Source organism: Belonocnema kinseyi, chromosome 2, assembly GCF_010883055.1.
Source record: "Belonocnema kinseyi isolate 2016_QV_RU_SX_M_011 chromosome 2, B_treatae_v1, whole genome shotgun sequence".
Lineage (NCBI taxonomy): Eukaryota > Metazoa > Arthropoda > Insecta > Hymenoptera > Cynipidae > Belonocnema > Belonocnema kinseyi.
Window position 1 is genome coordinate 118130142 of NC_046658.1, and position 19477 is coordinate 118149618.

At 30.5% G+C, this 19477-nt stretch overlaps 1 protein-coding gene across 2 annotated transcripts in view; it reads right to left on the bottom strand.

The window, feature by feature from the left end:
• LOC117168061 (5-hydroxytryptamine receptor-like) overlaps positions 1-15047 on the bottom strand; it is a 27626-nt gene extending 12579 nt beyond the window's left edge. For both annotated transcript variants that reach the window (XM_033353414.1, XM_033353415.1), the window contains exon 1: positions 14060-15047. In XM_033353414.1, coding sequence (XP_033209305.1) covers positions 14060-14359 — 300 coding nt within the window. In that variant the 5' untranslated portion in view covers positions 14360-15047. The remainder of the gene's footprint in view (positions 1-14059) is intronic.
• Between the last annotated feature and the right edge of the window lie 4430 nt (positions 15048-19477).

Genomic DNA, 19477 nt, shown 5'->3' on the forward strand with positions numbered 1-19477 from the left:
AATATGAGACAACCGAAGAGAAAGCTCTGAAATTGTACAAGAGTGGATTTCTGAAATATATTAGATACTCAAGTACAGGTACGTTCTGAACACCGATAGTTACAAAGATTGAGAAAGTAAATATGAACATCTAATATAAAATAAAACCAATATACAAATAAATTACATGAATAGGTGTTAGTTTATTCTTTTTAGAAATTATAAATATACTTCTGTAAGATTCTGTTATAATATCCTTTGGATTAAAATGTGCATTGCATAAACCATCACGTGTATTAGGCACAAATGTAGATCTACCAATAGCTTTTAGCCACTTTTTTTTCATAGCTTCATTCAAAGGAAATTTGAATTTTACCTTGCTCTTGCAAGAAATTACACTGCATTTCATTCTGTTTATCGCATTTGAACTATTAAAAAAACGACGACAACTGCGTCGGACGAACTTTGACTTTGATGGTTATGTTCTCCGTTCTGTTGATCACACAGACAGACTCACGAACACGTAACACAACCATGAATTTGCCGGTGTATGAGTGAACAGGACTGACGTGCCCTGGCGCCACCTACCTCTAGCTTGACAGTGAAAGAACCTCATAGGCATGCCATTGCGGGGGTGATGCAATGAGGGGGGGGGGGGGGGGGTCCCGCCACGTTTTGATGTCCCGCGACAAACATGACAGCGCCCACATGTTTATATTTTCATGCACAGTTTTTCGGCAAAAATGCTCGTGCGCATAATCAAATGACACATCATAAGATGGCGGCTCTCCCCACTCATGGAATTCTCCCCCCTCCCGTGGATTCAACCCCGCTCGCCCAAGTTAGAATGGCATGCCTAGTCCCTTATTTCCTATGTCCATGTAGAATGATCAATCCAATCGTATCTAAAAAAATAGTTGGAACAAAATTCTCGAAAATCTTGCACTAATTGTTTTTGAATATCTGACTGTTTGCATACTGTGTGGATAAGACTTTAACTGGCTGTTTTCAGTTTGTTCTTTTGAATTTTCTGAAATTTCACATGCTTTGCAAATGACAAAAGGATTCTATTCATGAGCACTTGGCCATATTGAATAAATTTAAATATATGTCATTATTTATTAATGATGATTAAAAATTTTCTGCACCGTCAATTAGGAAAATAGAAATTTTCAAACAAGTAATTTTATTTGCTGGCAACATTTATTTCAGAATGTTTCTGATAATAATTATTGATAGGAAAGATAATTTTTATTGAAAATGTTTTTTTAATATAAGGACGTAATTCTGTTCTTAAAATCTTGTTATCACGCTGCAATTTTATAACAACAATAATAGATAGAAAAAATTAACTTAAAAATATTTCAAACAATTTTTAACAAAATGTAGATTTTTGAAGACTATGAAATATATCTTTGAAGTTTTTTTAATATTTTGACAGTTTTAAGATAATAAATTTTTTTCTTGACATATCAGGGGAAATTAAATATAATTACAAATTTTTATAAATTAATTAATTTAACAAAACCTTTTTAAATATTTAAAAAAATAATAATTTACAATTTAAAAGGATTTCAAAAAACTTCTTGTATTATTTTTTATTTTACAAAATCTTGTTCAGACAATATTTAAGTAGATTTCAAAGAATCTTAAAAGACATCCAACTATATGCACATTTTTGAAGACTTCGAAATAAAATGGAAATACTTAAAGTCATTCTTTACTTTTTTTAATTAGTTTGAAGAGAATGTTCTTAAGTATTTTCAAACATTGCAAAAGATTCTCAAACTTGTCTAAAACGAATTCGAAAGATTTAAAGACAATTTTGGGAATGATTCGAGTGACGTTAAAAAATATATATGTATACAGAGAAAAATTTGTAATATATTTTAAATTATATTTGCATCACCTTAAAAACAACTAAACGAATAAACTTTAAAAATTGTGGTTTAAATTTTTTATTTTATTTAAAAAATTATTTTTCCTTAATTATTATTTGGTTAGATTTTTTCTTTCTTGACTAAAAAATCTTTCTTGCTTTAAAATTCAACTGCTTGTTTAAAAATGAATTATTTGTTGAAATTTTGCCTTGACAGATCTGGAATCTTCAAAAATCGCATCGAACTTTCTCAATAATCTTAGTAAAATTATATTTATATGAATAAAATAAAATAAACTTACAAAATTAAGAATTTAAGGTGACTTTTAATTATGAAAAATTAATTTCAAGAGAATATTTCTAAATATTTCCAAAAGTATCAATAAGGAAAAATCTGGAATGTTTTCAATTTCAGGAATAATTCGAATCAGTTTAAGAGATATTTGGGAATTTTTAAAGTTTTGAAGAGGATAAAAATATTGTTAAGCAAATAAAAATGTATTTATATAAACATAAAACAAATAAACTCCGAAGCTTATCAAATAATTAGTTATTAGAAATTTGTATTCTATATTAAAAATTATTTTCCCCTTCAAATTATAATTTGCCTAAAATCAAGTCAAAGGATTCCGAGGGTTTCGAATATTCAAGGAGTTCAGGATATTAAAGAAATTCAAGTATTTAAAGGAATTCAAGGAATTTATAGAATTTCGAACATTAAAGGGATTCAGGAAATTCAGAATATTTAATGATTTCAGGGATTTGAGAGAATTAAAGGAATCCACAGATGTTAAGGAATGTAGGGTATCCGCCAAATTCTTATTGCTCTAAATATAAAACTCTTAATTCCCGTGTAGAAATTTCCCAGGTTGCCCATAATACAACAAGGTTTCTGGTCGGATCCTGGCTGGGCTACCGTTGACTGGGTTTCATGGACAAAAACCGAGCAAGAGCCGGTTGGGCTACTTTTTTCTCGAATCCCGTAGTCCGGGGCCGGCCGGTTACTGGCTGGACCAACCCTGGTTATATCACATGGTCGGGAACCGGCTGGGCACTGATCAGGTTAATGTTTTTGTAGAAATTACAAATTTTTCAAGAGCCGTGACATTATCAAAGACGTAATTATGGATGCTAGATGAATTATTATTTGAAAATTGTAATTTTAAGATTTATTAGATCAGTGAAACAAAAATAAGCTTTTTTAAATTCTTAAAAAAAAAACATTAAATTTTTTCGAATAATTTAACATTTTAAATTAAATTGTTATCGATTCTGCTATGTGCAACAACAGAAGTGATACAATTTTTATAGACTTCTCTATATTCAGACAATGTTTAGCCTATACAATTTCAAATTTACCGCCATATATAGCGCCTGCTGCCTCTGTCGTCTGCATAGACACTCAGTAATTTTCAGTTTCGCACCTGGAACGAAGATGCTTCTTACACTCACGTCGCGTCGTCTCTTCGAAGTTCGCAAATAAAATCGAGACTTGTGGTTAAAATCAACCTTATTTCAGTAATTAGTTTGAAGCCCCTACTTATTGCGCGAATAATTATTATTTTAAATTAAAATATAGTCTTGTATATACAGTTTTTACTTTTTTCCTTCCTAACCTTAAATCACCACGTGGCTTCCAAATTGCTATGATATTCTATCATCAGAGAATAAAATTCTACTCCAATTTTTTTGCCAGGATTAGTTCACTTGATTTGACTTTTAAAGTGCAACGTAATCTTTACGATGAGCCTTAAAAGACAAAACAAGTTACCAATTTCTCGCCTGAAGTAACATTTCTTAACCGCCTTTAGGCCGGATTACCCGGCCGGTATTGAAGCCGGGATCCGACCAGTTTACTGTGACGTTTTTAGCCGGATCCCTGATTAACCGGACTTGGCTGGATCCCTGATTGGATTCCTGCACGGGTTATAAAGAATGAAATGCAAATTTTTTATTTTTAAGTTTTGAAAACTCCGAATTTTAAATATTTTTGACAATTTACTCAGCAATTCAAATTTAAAACATTTTATTTTTAAATGCTCTTAGTTTGAATATGCTTTACTTTTAAGTTATAAAATGTATTAATTTTTAGTTTTAAATGCTTACTACGGAAATTATGTAAATTAGTATCAAGTTTAGGAATACAAATTTCTACATTTTTATAGCTTTCAAGTTTTTGAAAGTTTACCATTAAAGTATTTCTTATTTAGCGAGTTTATTTGTTATCGAAGGTTCTGAGTTGGGATTAATACAATTATTTAAAGTTTTTTATTTAAAATTGTTTAACTTCAAACATTTATTTCAGCATTTTTGGACATTTCAAGTTCAAATCAATTATTTTACCAAGCATTGGTTAATAATGAAGAAATTTAATAAAACAGTAATAAAAAAAACAAAAGCATTGATCAAAATTTCAATTACTTTTATATTAGAATATTCATTATTGAATATGTAAATACTATTCTTGAATGTTATATTTCACATACTTTATAACTTACTTAAACATTCTAAAACATGTTGTTTATTTCAATAGAATATTTCCTCAGACTATGTAATATTGGAACAAGGGGTTTTCAGAATTATTCAATTGCATGAATCACATTTCTCCATAACCTAAATCATAAAACCACATGTTTCACTTCCTTCTCTGATGAGAATGAAGTAGCGGAAAAGGGATTTATCTGTAACTAGAAGTAAACTTGTGCAGAGGCGATGTAAGCCCCGTTTCTACTATTTTATAGTACACACTACTGCATACCATTATACATAGTGACCCATTTTAATCTATGAACCCAAATATCTTCTAAAATACTTTATCTACGAAGAAATGGTTTCAACAAAGGTTGACCAAGACCGAGGGGGGCATTTGACTGTACCATAAATTTTGACCTTGAGGTCAAGTTTCAAAGTCAAATGGAGGTAAGAACCTTTTCTTAAATAAGAACCCTTATTTTTTACTGCGGATTTGAAAAGAGCGGGAAATTTCACGTCAAAAATGACCTGTGGAAAAATGACTTTTGTGACCTTGAAAAGGTAAAAAATTAAGGTCGAATGTCTCAGAAACGACCAGATACCCCTTTTCTAAATTTTCTTGGTTTTTCGGGGTGAACAAACATTCAAGAGGCTTAACAAAAGTCGATGAAATGTTAAGGTATACATCACCTTGACCATCATGACCCTCAGGTCAATTTTCAAGGTCACTTGAAGGTCAATACGACTTTTCTTACATTGAACTTTGTGCCCGGATGAATTTTTTTATAGACTTCAGGCTGTGGATTAAAAATGTAGTTTTTGCTTAGCTTGTGTCTTCAAGCCAATGGAGAACACTTCGAACAGTTACTACATCCACGCCGTTGCTTCTGGGTATTGATAAAAGTAAGGACAAAGTGTTTTTTTTTTGTAACTAGACACAGAGAAGTGACATTGTCCAGACTGAAACTTTTGTAACTACATAGTCACAGTCTTTACATCATATCCGAAATGATTGTTACTGTCTGGATGTGTTTGGGAGGGGTGCTGTCACGATAACAATCCACAGTCTGAAGTCTACAGAAAAAATTCATCCGAGTACAGAGTTCAATCTAAGAAAAATCCTTTTGACCTTCAAGTTTACCGCGAAAAAACAAGGCAATTCAGAAAAAGGGAACACAGTAAAAAAAGGATCAATTTTGTTGCAGAACATTTTGCTCCAGCGATCATTTGACTCTCGAGATCATAATGATTTTCCATTTGGATCAATTTGATCTCATTTTTTAGTTCATCTGTCAGACTAAACCCAATTATTGGCGCCGGTGTCATAACGACATAACCTAAAAATGGTATTTAACGGCACGAAAGTGACAACTACACTTAACAGATGATATTTTCTAATATCAGATTTCGTTATTTTTTCAACTTTTCAAGTACACCGCACGATCAGAAAACATAAAAAGCTTGAATATGAGCTAAAATATTGTAAGAACGTCAGCCATCTTGGTTTAACTTCATACATGATACCGAATCAGATCATTATGATCTCAAATGTCGATTATTCTCTACGGCCGATCAAAATGCTCTTGAATGCGGTATCATTTTTGTTGCATATCAAAATGATATTGATTTCGGTAGCATTTTGAACACTTTTTTTGCTGTGCATCTGGTCATTTCTTAAATATTTGACCTTATTTTTTTACCTTTCCAAGATAACGAAAACCATTTTTCCACAGGACATTTTTGACGTGAAATTTCCCACTTTTTCCACATCCGCAGTGAAAAATGGGGTTTCTCATTTAAGAAAAGAGTCTTACCTCCATTTGACCTTGAAAATTGACCTAAGGTCAAAATAGATGGTGCAGTCAAATGTTCCCCTCGGTCCTGGTCAAACTTTGTCGAAACCATTTCTTCGTACTGGACAATTATAATAATAAATTAATTATCATTAGCTCGTTTTCGCTCCGCTGGGGAGGAGCGAAACCAAGCGATTCTACGCCTGTGAAGGGGGGCAGAATGGAAAACGTTCGAGGCACGACGAAGGGGGCTACGACCCACAGACCCTCCTATCGCCTCCCGAACCCCCCTTGTTTGCTACCAACCCTTTTTTTCCTCATAGAATCCAAGTTGCCAAATTTTTCCAGTTCATACTGATCCTGTAATCAGCAAAAGCAGTTGCTTACGCCCGTTTTCGCTCTCCGTGCATAATATACTAATGAATGTTAAGCCAGCCAAAATAAATGATCTCATTTGACTTTTTTTATTTAAGTCAGTCGTGTAGCCCCTGAAAAAAGTAGGCTTGCTTACTATTTTTTGTTTGTTCTCCACTCTCTCGGGATGCATAATATTCCCCAAAATTCTATTTCTCCGAATGTTTATTTTATCGAAATTTATTTGATTTAATAACAAGCTGCCCTAACTTCTATATGAGATTAAATTGTCTCCATTGTTTATACTCTTCTAGAGCTTTCGAAGAATAACATCAGATATTTTTCATTAGGATTGAAGAAGAGTTGCAATTTTCACCTCAAATTGCAGCTGAAACACTTAAATCTGAATAACTTTTGATACATTCAAAAGAAAAAGTTATAGGGCCAATGATAATTTTAAATAATAAAAACGAGGAAACATTGTTAGATGGTCAAGTAAATTTCAGTAAGATAAATATCAGGGAAGGTCAGTTTTTTGGACAATCCATGCGACCCCACTCTCCCTTAGGGGATACTGCGCACGATATGTTCACTAAATATTCGAAAGTTTTTATATAATTTATAGAAAATAATTAGGAACAGAAATTAAAACAACAAGAAATCCTCAATATTCATTTAATTATTTATACAACAAGTTCATATAATCCATTTTTTACCCATTTTTAATGTTTGTAAGAATCGTTTTCAAAGTTTTCACATTTTGTGACAAACTCTTCAGCAACACACTGTGCAGCAAAAATTTCTTTCATAATTGTTAATACAAAATGGAAAGCCTTCGGATTTAGAAATTTTAATAATTAGGTTTCAAACTTTAATTACAATGCAAAATCTACCTAAAAATACTTTTATTTCGATAAAAACAGTTTACATAAAATAGTAATAAATTTTTTGTTTTTATACAGAAAATAAGTTTCTTTATCTAAAACATGTTTTATTTATAATATCTCGGCAATATTTTTTCCAGTTATAAAATAAACGTTGTGTCGAATAATTTAATCAAAAGATACACTTCAAATCGCAGAATTTCTCGGCGACAAAATAGGTTGTTTTCTAGAAGAAATTAGAGAACACTTATTTTTTCGATCAGTAAAAAAAAATTTTCCTTCAAATTACAAATATTTGAAATTTTGCGTCTATTTGAAATAAACGCGCACATACTTTTACCTTAAAATTCTATAACTTTTCATCTAATTCGAATATTTCAATTTTCTTTCCGGATTATCGTAATTTTCACCGTCTTCTTTCGAAATTCGTCGGAAAATTTAAAAGAGTCTGAAATTGATAAAGTGACAATAAATAAACGATGCAATAGCAAATTTACTTAAAAAAATATAAAAAGTAAACTTTTACGGAAAACATACTTCTAATTTTTCTCTATTTTTCGGTGTTTTTGACAATTAGTTTAGATCGAAATAGCTTTTCATGAAATTAAATTTTCCCATTTTTCTCAAAGACAACAAATTATAAAATTTGTACGATAAAAATTTGTAGAACAAGAAAAATTCTACAAAAATGCTTTTTGATCTTTTGTGATATCTCGCTTCATTCACCAAAAAACTTGAAAATTATATTATTAGAAAAAAATGTAGCCTATTAAAAAAACGTCTTAGCACTTATAAAATTAATAAAATTCTTCCTTTTATAATATTATAAAATAATTCAAAAAATGAAAAAGGTGTGGTTTTTCAGAAACTCTTCTTTTGATTTTTTCAAATACTTTTTATCAGTTTATATGAATTTTATACAGGCTAAACTATTTTGTGGCAAAGGGATTTTTTTGCTGAAAATATACATAATTTTGTTAGTTTTTTTTTTTTTGTAAACGATGCAAGATATCATAAAACAGAAACAGAATTTTTTATATAACTTCACTGGATATGCAAACTTTAAATGTTAGTTTTTAAATTAGATAAAAAACTACATCATTTTTAAGAAAAAAAAATTTTTTTAATAGATGTCAAAATTCAAACAATCAGAACTTCATTGCAAATTTTTATTTCGAACATCGAAAAAATACAGATCACCTAATTTTTTCCCAAAAATAACACAATATTTTTAGACGATACGGATGAATGAATATTGTAGGCTAGAGGTCGATTAAACAGCTCATCTATCAATGTGACGATACAAAACTCATGATAAAGAGGTTAGGCCAGGGTCTGCTGTCAATTTTGATTATTTTGATTTGATATCTTCATTTGTTAAGGATTATGTGACAAAAAATTTACCCTGTTGTAATATTTGTTTTGAGAGTCAGTAGTATGTTGAAGGAAAACAGTACGTGCAATTATTAACACATTTCAAAATCGTATATATTTACGAATTGTTCAGTAAACATGACTACATTTAAGTACTTTTTAAGTGAATTCTTTATACAAAAGTTTTGGTTTTCAACGTTTTTATAATGTTTATAATTTTTTTTTAAAAATATTTTGCGACTTCTATCTTCGATGCGCACATAACCAAAAGAAAACATCGACACAGAAGAATATATTTGAGAATCACTGAAACATAAGCTGTGATTGGTGGAAAATCCGACCCCTTTGACGTCAAAGGGGCCCTCCAATCAACATCGTGATAGAAAATTCATATTTTAACATTAAATTGAAAATATTAAACGATGTGTAAAAACTATTTTATGGGCGCTTTTATAATTAGAATTTTATATACTATAAGATCCAAATTATTGGAAAAATGATATCTGACTTTGGAAACAACCCTATTGATACATTAATTGATCATGTTTACTGAAGCTGTTGTATCCCGCTTAGAATTTTTTATAATTTTTTTTTTTTAATTTTGTCATCTAATTAAACATTTATATATTTATTTTAGTTACCCAGGTAAAAAAGTTATATATAGTTTATATATAGTGGATTAGAGAATGATATTTTTTATTTCTTTTACGAACCTTTCTATGTAAAACAAATGAAAAATATCAATGTATCGTCCATTATATATAAATTATATATAACTTTTTCTCCTGGGTACTTTCAAATTATATAAAAATGAAATATATAAAAATAGTATAATGATAATTAAATATAAGGAAGCCTCAGTTGCTGATGTCATTAGACGCACGGACAACATGTTAATGGTCTGGCGTTCGATACCTGAGTCGGAATATCTGCAAATTTTTCTATGTACTTTTCCGAGGTTCTCATTATTTGGATCTCATCTTAAGCTGTAGATCTACCATCGTGAACTTGACTGTAACCCAGTCCATGAACAATGGAGTATGAAAACCAGACATTTTTTAGCCTTAAGAGAAAAACGATCTTCCTCATTTTTGTTAAATATGAATAAATGATGCAGAAAATTTTTGTTTAATGAATATTGTGACTTCATTGAAATAAATTTAATTGCTAATTGCAAAAAAAAATCTTTTTCTAAAAAAGATACAAAAAGTGCAGGTAGCAAGAACCGAGCCCGGACCTTCTAGTTACAAACCCGTAGCGCTACCGGTACCCTATGTGAAACTTTTTAAAACTTTTACAGGTATAGCTTTTCGTAGCTGCATTTCGAACTAAAAAAAAACAGTTTTCAAACAAAATCGGAAGTTTAATTTTCAGGTGAAAAAATAAATTTCGCAGAAAGTAAAATAAATTTTCAACTATAGTGATGTATTTTCAACAAAAGAGTTTAACCTTCAGCCCAGAAGCTTTATTTTGAACGAAAAATATGAATTTTTAACTAAAATTATAAATACTTAACTGGAATACTTTAATTTTGAACCAAAAAGAATAATTAAATGTTGGAAAGACAAAAGTTAAACGGATCTGTTCGAAATATACATATTAATAAAATAAGATATTTTAACATCTTCATGGTTCAATAACATAAAATGTAAATTTTATTATTTATCACTTCCTAAAAGCGAAAAATCGTCTGTCAAACTAGGACACCGTCTCATTGCAAATTGATTTTCTCTGACAGTAGGGTAAAAAAAGTGTAAACCTAACATGATATCCTTCGGACAATATTTTCTCATAACTAGAAGCTTTTTTTCAATCAAACCTTTATGGTATCGATTAGGCAATACGCCTGCTCGGAAGCAGAATTTAATTAATTTATTTTTTAATTGTGATTTCGATTTTAAACAATGTTTATTTCGCTCTTGTGCACAATTAACATTTTGGCAGTCACCTCCTTTTGCCTTTCCACCCTTCAATTTTCTTATGAGAAGAATATTTCTTTTTTTAAAAAGTCGATTTTTCAACAAAAGACATGAATTTTCAAGGAAATATTTCAATTTTCAACTAGAAAAGACTAATTTTAAATAAAAAATGGAATAGATGAATTCGTAGTTTAAAAAATTATATTCTAATTAAGCTGATGAATTTTCAACAAAAAATACATAAATTTTCAATTAAAAAAGATAAATTGTCAACCAAAAATAAAATAGTCACTTTTTTAGTTACAAACATTACTGTTTAACCGACTAGATAAATTTTCGACTTCAATGATGGAATATTCCATTGGAGTAGTTAAATTTCCAGTTTATAAAATAATAGTTTAACAAAAAATAGTTACCTTTTCGAAGAATGTGATGGATTTTAAGATCAAATTATGGATTTTCAATCACAATAGTTGAATTTTAAACCAAAAAGATGAATTTTTAACTAAGAAGATTAATTTCCACCAAAAACGAAGAATTTTCAACAAAACACACAAATTTTCAATTAAAAAAGATAAAGTGTCAACCAAAAATTAAATAGTTACTTTTTTAATTACAAAAATTATTGTTTAACCAAATAGGTGAATTTTCAACTACAATGATGGAATATTCTATTGGAATAGTTACATGTTCAGTTTATAAAATAATAATTTTCAAAAAAATAATTAGATTTTTAGTTAAAAAAATTAATGTTCAACCAAAGAGATGAATTTTTAACTAAAATGATGGAATATTCAATTGGAACAGTTATTTTTTCAGTTTAAAAAATCTAATTTCTAACAACAACATAGAAAAACACAAATTTTAACAAAATAGTTCAATTTTAAACTGGAATGGTTAAAAGTTTAAATTAGACCTAATAAATCAAATTTCCATTTAAAAAATAGTCCTGAACGATAAATGTAGTGGTTGATTTTTCAACTGAAAAAGATTTTAATTTTTAATAAAAAACAAATTAATTTAACAAAAAATATAACTTTTCAACATGAGCTGAATTAAAAAAAAAGGTTTTTCAGTTAAGAAAGAAAAAATTGCAAACAAACTATTTGACTTTTCAAGCAAAAAGATAAATTGTCAACGAAGAAGAATAACTTTTTACTGAAAATAAAGAATTTTTAACAGAATACATGGATTTTTGACCAGATACTTGAATTTTCAATCAAGAACAATAAATTATCGACCAAAATTAGGATAATTAAATTATTATTTAAAAACTTAATTTCAAACACAAAAAAACGAATTTTCCTCCAAAAAAAAGATATATTTTCAACCAAAAATTGAACAGTTACATTTTTAGTCAGAGCAATTGATGTTCAACCAAAGAGATGAATTTTTAACAAAAATATTGGAATATTCAACTGAAATAGTTGTATTTTTAGTTTAAAAAAAAACTAATTTCTAACAATAACAAAAACAAACAAATTTTCAACAAAGTAATTCAAGTTTCAACTGGAATACTTAAGAGTTGGTTAAGAGTTTAAATTTTAAATAAGTAATTAAAGTTTCATTAGAAAAAAGTAGTAGTTGATATTTTAACTAAAAAAGATTTTAATTTTTAGCCAAAACAATTGAATTCAACCAAAAAATATGACTTTTTAACATGAGCTGAATTTTTAACAAAAAAGATTTTTCAGTCAAGGAAGAAAAAAAATTGAATACAAACGATTTAAATTTTCAAGTAAAAAGATGAACTTTCAACCAAGAAGATTAATTTTCTACTGAAAAGAAAGAATTTTCAACCATGTGCATGAATTTTTAACCAGATACTTGAAATTTTCAACCAAAACAAAAATAATTAAATTTGCAGTTAACCAATTAATTTCAAAGGAAAGAAAATCAAATTTTGGACAAAATAGTTAAATACAATAATGAAAAGGTACTTTTACGTATGAAGAATTATTATTATTTACTTTTATATTTCAATTTTTGAAAAATCAAGTGCGCTCGCGAAGAAATTCCCTGACTTTAAAAATAATTCACTGACATTTCCAGGTTTTTCCAGATATACAAAAATTCTCTGACATATCCAGATTTTTCAGGTAGGTTTGACATCCTGAATCGGCGCGAGTTAAGTTTATGTTTAGGTAGTTTTAGGTACGTACCCGATTTAAAATAATTCTTTTTCGATAAGTCTTTGTCCAAGACATAGCCAAGATATACTCAAGGCGTTTTTGTATGTCTCGCCCCTGGCCGCGATCGAGGCTTTATTTCTGGTCTTGAGTCGAAATTTTTCGTCTTGAAGCCGAAATCAAGGACACCAATAACAAAAGGTTCTAATTTATCACCATGGTATTTATTTTTCATGCATTAATAATTTTTTTAACTGCAATAATTATGTTCTTTAGATGGCAAAATCCTATGTCCATGTCGTTAAGGTGTCTTTACAATATCATAAATGAAAAATCTCTATCCCATCCACACACTACTCCTTTCCCCTGCCGAGTGAGTCACGCCTACCCCGAAAGGGAAATGGCTTAATGGTGTAATATTAATAATAAATAAGTCGTATGCTCTGACGATGTCTTTACGCTATCGTAAAGACACCGAAACGACATGGATATAGGATGTCGTAAAGTTGTCGTAAAGATGTCGTAACGATGTCGTAAAGACGTCCCCAAATTTTGTGCCCACTGGGTAGCTACCTCCTGGAAATCGCAGGCGCAGTCGGTGGGGTCCATATTTTGTAGAGGTCAGAGTATAATGAACAAAAAATGCACAAACGAAAACTTTTGTAATTTTTACCCTGGAAAATCTTAATGCCCTTAATTGGTCCACCCCGACTTGTCTTCATAACCCATCGTAAGCCTCAGCCATAAGCTCAAGACTTACGTTTACGACAGATAAGCCTCGCCCCTCGCTGCTGTCGAGACATAATGGTCTTGGAGGCGAACTCAAGACGAAATATTTTTTCTTGAGTAGGCAAGGTTCGAATCCTCAACGATCAAAAATTTTTTCAACTGCTTAAGATTGTGATTATATGTAAAAGTGACTATAAGTAATAAAGTGTATTGTTGTGTAATAAATTAAGTGTAATAATGGAAATATCAAAAATATTTTGTTTCATTTGGCATCAGCACAACTATAAATATTCCGAAACTTTTATACATAATCCATAACTAGCGCGCCAATAAATTTTATATTGCTTCGGTTTTTAAATATTGATGAATTTTTCAACACATTTTAATCAAATAGTTCATCAAATCCTTCAATTAGACCTTTTTAACTTTCCCCACTCTTGCATTAAAACACTAAACTTTTAAAAACTTATTTTTTCCGTGCAGCAACATCGTTTCAATATTGCTTGCTGTCGAATTATACAAATAGATCGAATCATGATTCACTCACCTGTCCAAAAAGGGTCGAATTACATTCCCTAAATCTAGGGATCTTGGAGAGGAAAGCACCCTCGATACTCTCCAACCCACTTAAGACCAGGGAAACGTTGAAGTCACAGCTGCCGAAATCACAGGGTCTGCAGAAGAGGGTTGCTGACGATGCTGCTTCTGCAGTACAAAGATGATCGTATCCACTCAAGGTCGTTCCGCACTCTTCCGTGCAGCCCAGAAAGGTACTGTTGCAAGAAACCTGATGCAATATCGTACTCAGTTCGCTCGTCCAGGTCAAATTACCCTCGGCCGTCAACATGATATTCAAACGAGTTCACTAAGGTGCGCACTCGCTGAGACATTTACAATCTCGGCACTTTTACTTTGCTCTGATTTAAGAAACAACCAGTAATTTCACCTGACTTCAAAAATTACTTCCTCAGCTTCTTCATCGTCAGGGTCTTCAGCTCCACTCAAAGACACAATTCGAAACATAATATCTCACTAGCCTTCTATGTTCTATAGGTGCTTATTGTAGTATTACATGGATTCTAAGCCACCCAGGCTCTTCAATTACAAAGAGTTTGCGAAACGACATTAAACTTTTTAGTTCCTACATTGAAAATTTGCTATTCAAATGAAACTACTTGACTACTCTCATGTCTTCAAACATCCCTTTGACGTCTCCTTGACAAATACGAGTTTAGAAAACTTGGATACACTTCAGGATTGATTCTTAAATAAATACTTAAAATTGAATACTTGGTAATTAGTTTTAAATATTTCTATTACAGTCCATACATGTAGTCACTGAAGTATCCCTTACACTTTTACTTTTTTTGAGAAGGGGAATCCATTCCCATAATGGCCCTTTAACTTTCAGTGAGTTCATGTTTGAGTTCACCATTTTGCGTTTTAACGACATAGGAATAGAGCGGCGCACAGCTTTACGACTTTCGCGTTTTACCACTTTTCACAAGTTCACATTGATACTCAAGAAGTTTAGTGATCCTCAGCTTCGCAGTAGGTTTAGTTATTCTCAAGGTCCCAAGATTCAATTTAAAACAGAGATCTGGAACAAAAACATTTAATTGTGTACTACTGAAATATTTCTTTTATTTAAAAATATTATTCAATATAGTATCTCAGAACGAATTTCTATTGTATTCTATTGATTATTCAAGTTATAAAATTATTTTACAGTTTACAAACTAATTTATTTGGTGTACTAATAGACTGAAAGCTAGGCAAGATCTACTATATTTATTCACAAATATTTATATTGTTCAATTTGTCAGATTTATGATGGAGTACAGCACATCAAAAAATCATCAATCAATTAATGAAAAAGAAACTTTCTCGAAATAATAAATAATGCATTGAGAAGTTATAGCATTAACTAGATAATAAAATGTTCATCCAAATACTCAAGTTTGAGGTCTATAAGTACATAATTTGTCAGACCATAGTATTTACCGATGAAAAATAACAGCTCTCACCTCCTACTTGAAAATCGAGATAATATGTTTTTCTCATATTACACGTTTAAGCAACATCCAGAAAAATCAATGAGCGTCAAACATTTTATTAAATTTAAGATTTAAGATTTTTTAAGTCCTTTTTGGTGATATTTCTGGTATTCTTTTTCAATCGGATTTCTTTTCAAATTAGAATATTACCAAAATTCATATCTAGAGAAATACTGTCAAAGCTAGAAAACTTGAAACAATTTATTTATCTTTCTTATAGTTTTTTATTTAACTCTAAAGACTACAATTTTAACAATTAAGTTAAAGAGGTCCGCAAGCGCTCTCAAGGAAGGGTTTCTTATAGACTAAAGGATTCAAGAATCATTCTAAGCCATAATAAATTCCTCAATTTCTTATTTCCTAACCACTGATGTCAAAACGAAGAATGTAACATAGGACATTTTATTTTTTGTCATAGTTCTAAATGCCAAGAGCTTCAATTTCAGCCATCCTCACGAAAAAAAGATTTTAAAAAAATCTTCCAGCATATAGGTCTGAAAACCCCAATTTCCTTATTTTTCTTATATTTAGCTAATGATGTCAAAACAAGAAATAATATTACATACCAAATTATATTCTTTGCCGCAATTCTTTATATCAAAAGCTTCAATTTGAGCCAGTCACGAGTAAAATCAGACTAAACAGTCAAAAAATTCTGCTTCAATTAACCAGAATACTGGTTAATTCAACTAGATTAGAGTGTTAAATATGCCCTTACTATACATTCTGGTTAAAAGTATCAGAAGTTTCTGGTTGACAATTTTCTGGTTAATGTTACGAGAAATTCGGGTAAATGTAACCAGAAGTTCTGGTAAGCTTAACCAGAAATATTTCTGGTAGTTTAAGAATACAACGTTCCGGTCAACATAACCAGATGTTCTGGTAAACTTAACCAGATTTTCTGGTAAAGGCAATCAGATATTCTGGTAGATGTCTATTTTCGACTATTGCATTTCGATACTCTTCTACCTTCATGGAGTCTTTCTAACCCCACTGAAATTAAAAGGGCTACATGCTATATTTTCTCCATAAAACTTATTCAATCAAATTTTCCGACAACAAAGTGCACAACTATGTTCCGCTTCGCTACAATGTTACCTCTCTATAATCTATAGGTAAATATATATATTTATTAATAAGTGGCGATAGATACAACACTCAAAGCAAAAGTAGCGTATTGTTGATGAGTTCTGTTTCTGAAACTATTCATTAACACTATTTTCTCCGTGATTTCATATCATATACATGTACATCACTTGGGCAATACCCACATTCTCGAACGTTCACTTTATTTATTTTCACAATGTTCATATTTCAGAGGATACTGTTCAAAGACACCAAAAAATCTGTGCCTGGTTTGAAAATATTCCTGTAGCACTGATTTTAAGACAGATAATGCGCAATTTCTTCTTATAACACAACTAAAATCACGGTTTACTACAATTGAGATGACGGATGCAACAACTCGACGAGCGCTCGAAACCGCGTAGAAGTATTGTCCAGCTGCGAATATCTATCGATCAAAAAAAAGTGAAAGGAACGTAAAACAAAATATACATTCATATTTAGCTTGACGCGGCAGACAATTTTTTCTTATGAACTTGCCGCGAGAAAGTTGTTAACTATACTTTGACAAAGTTTTTCTGAAAATTTAAAGGGAATTGGTCAAAAATTGTAGAAATGGCAGCGAGTTGGAGTCAAAACACGCTGCCGCTGGAGCATTTTGTTGCTCTTTGCCGCTGCTAGCTAGTTGCTGAGGAACAAAGGCCGATAAGCGGAGCACTGCAGCGGCAGGTGTGTTGACTTCAACTCGCTGCCATTTCCACAATTTTCGAACGACTTTCTTAAAGTTTTCAGAAAAAATTTTCAAAGTCTAGTGAACAACTTTCTCGCGATAAGTTACTTCAACTCACATTTTTTCGATGACCGTCCCACTCGTCGAAGTTGGAAAAACGTGGTTTTCGTTCGGAATCAATTTGTTATTAAACAAAACAAAAAATATTAGCTTTTAAAACAAAGTGCGTTGTTTAAAGTGGTTACTTATATATTGAGAATACACCATACAAATGTCAAGCATTTTATCAACAAACGGCCGAATAATCGCGAGTTGTGTTTTACAAAACATCGATTTTTTATCGGAATATTTTCTAAGTTTTTATTATTTATCTTAAGTAATAATTATTGAATCAAAAACTTTCATCAGAAAAATTTGTCGCACGCGTCAAGCTAAATACGAATGTAAATTTTGTTTTACGTTTCGACCACTTTTTTTATCGATATATTTTCCCGGCTGGACAATACTTCTACGCGGTTTCGAGCGCTTGTCGAGTTGTTGCATCCGTCATCTCAATTATTTATACTTATATAACTGAAAATACAATTAACAAATCGCGATTGTTCGAGAATAGGACATTCACGCCAAGCATCAATTGACACATCCAGCAATGTGACATGAGACAAAAGACAGATTTCTGGAAATCGACAAAAGATCGCGACATTTCTGTTACCAGAAATATTAACCAGAACAGTTTTAACCAGAAGAAATCAACCAGAGTTCATTAACTGGAATTTTCTAGTCATATTAACCATAATTTCAGATTAAAATAACTAGAAATTTTGTAAACAGACCCGTCTAGTAACGTTAACTAGAATTTTTTTGAGTGAAGTTAAATTTGGCCAAAAATGTGATTTTATTGGATTTTTAATACGGATTTTACGAATGTTGAGAGTGTTTCAAACGGGCAAAAACGTAAAATTGTACATATTTTCAGTCAGTTTTAGTGGAAATGTATAAATTATTTATTTTAATCATTCACCAGTATAACAGAAATTGATAAATAATTAGAATATAGAAAATAATTTACATTAGATATAAAATAATAGAATAAACTACTTATACATACACTTTTAGACCGCGTGGATTTTGAAATTCAAACATTTGCTTTTTGGCCCATCCTAATCTATTGTTTATATATATATATATATATATATATTTGTCCGCAGTTGATTGCTATATTCCAAAAAATATAAAAAATAACCAAAACTAGCATTATATATTTTTTTCTTTTTTTATGAAAAAATGAGAATTTTGATAACATGGCCGCTATTTTTTTCGGAAATATTATAAAAAAGTGAAAAAATAGAGAATAATTTTGACTTTTTGAAAAAATATGTTTTAAGGATTTCGTTGAGTATGCCGAAAACCTTTATTCGGAAATGCGTCAGAGCGTCCGTCGCGTATCGCTCCTACTTTCTACAATATTTGTGATAGAGGATTGAAATTCGGGATGGATATTAACCAGCCATAGTGATTTCGAGAGCAAATATTTTCCTCCATTTGTCAAGTAACTTTTTCTTTTTATCAGTGTTTTAAAACGAAGAAAAATAAAGAAATTTTGAAATATGCCTTTAAAGGCATATTTTAACGAGTAAAATCGGACTAAATTTAGTCTGATTTCACACATGAATGGCTAAAATCCAAGCTTTTGATATAAAGAATTGCGGCAAAAAATATATTTTGCTATGTTATATCATTCTTTTTTTACATCATTAGCGAAATATAAGGAAACTAAGGAATTTGTTATGGTTTAGAATAATCCTTGAATCCTGTAGTCTATAAGAAACCCTTCCTTGAGAGCGCTCGCCGACCTCTTTAGCATAACTGTATGAATTTTTAGTCTTAAGCGTTGTAGAACAAACTCTAAGAAAAATAAATACATTGTTTTAAGTTTTCTAGCTTTAAAAGTATTTCTCTAGATATGAATTTTGGTGATATTCTAATTTTAAAAGAAGTGTGATTGAAAAAGAAATCCGATTGAAAAAGAATACCAGAAATATCACCAAAAAGGGCTTAAAAAATCTAAAATCTTAAATTTAAAAAAATGTTTGACGCTCATCGATTTTTCTGG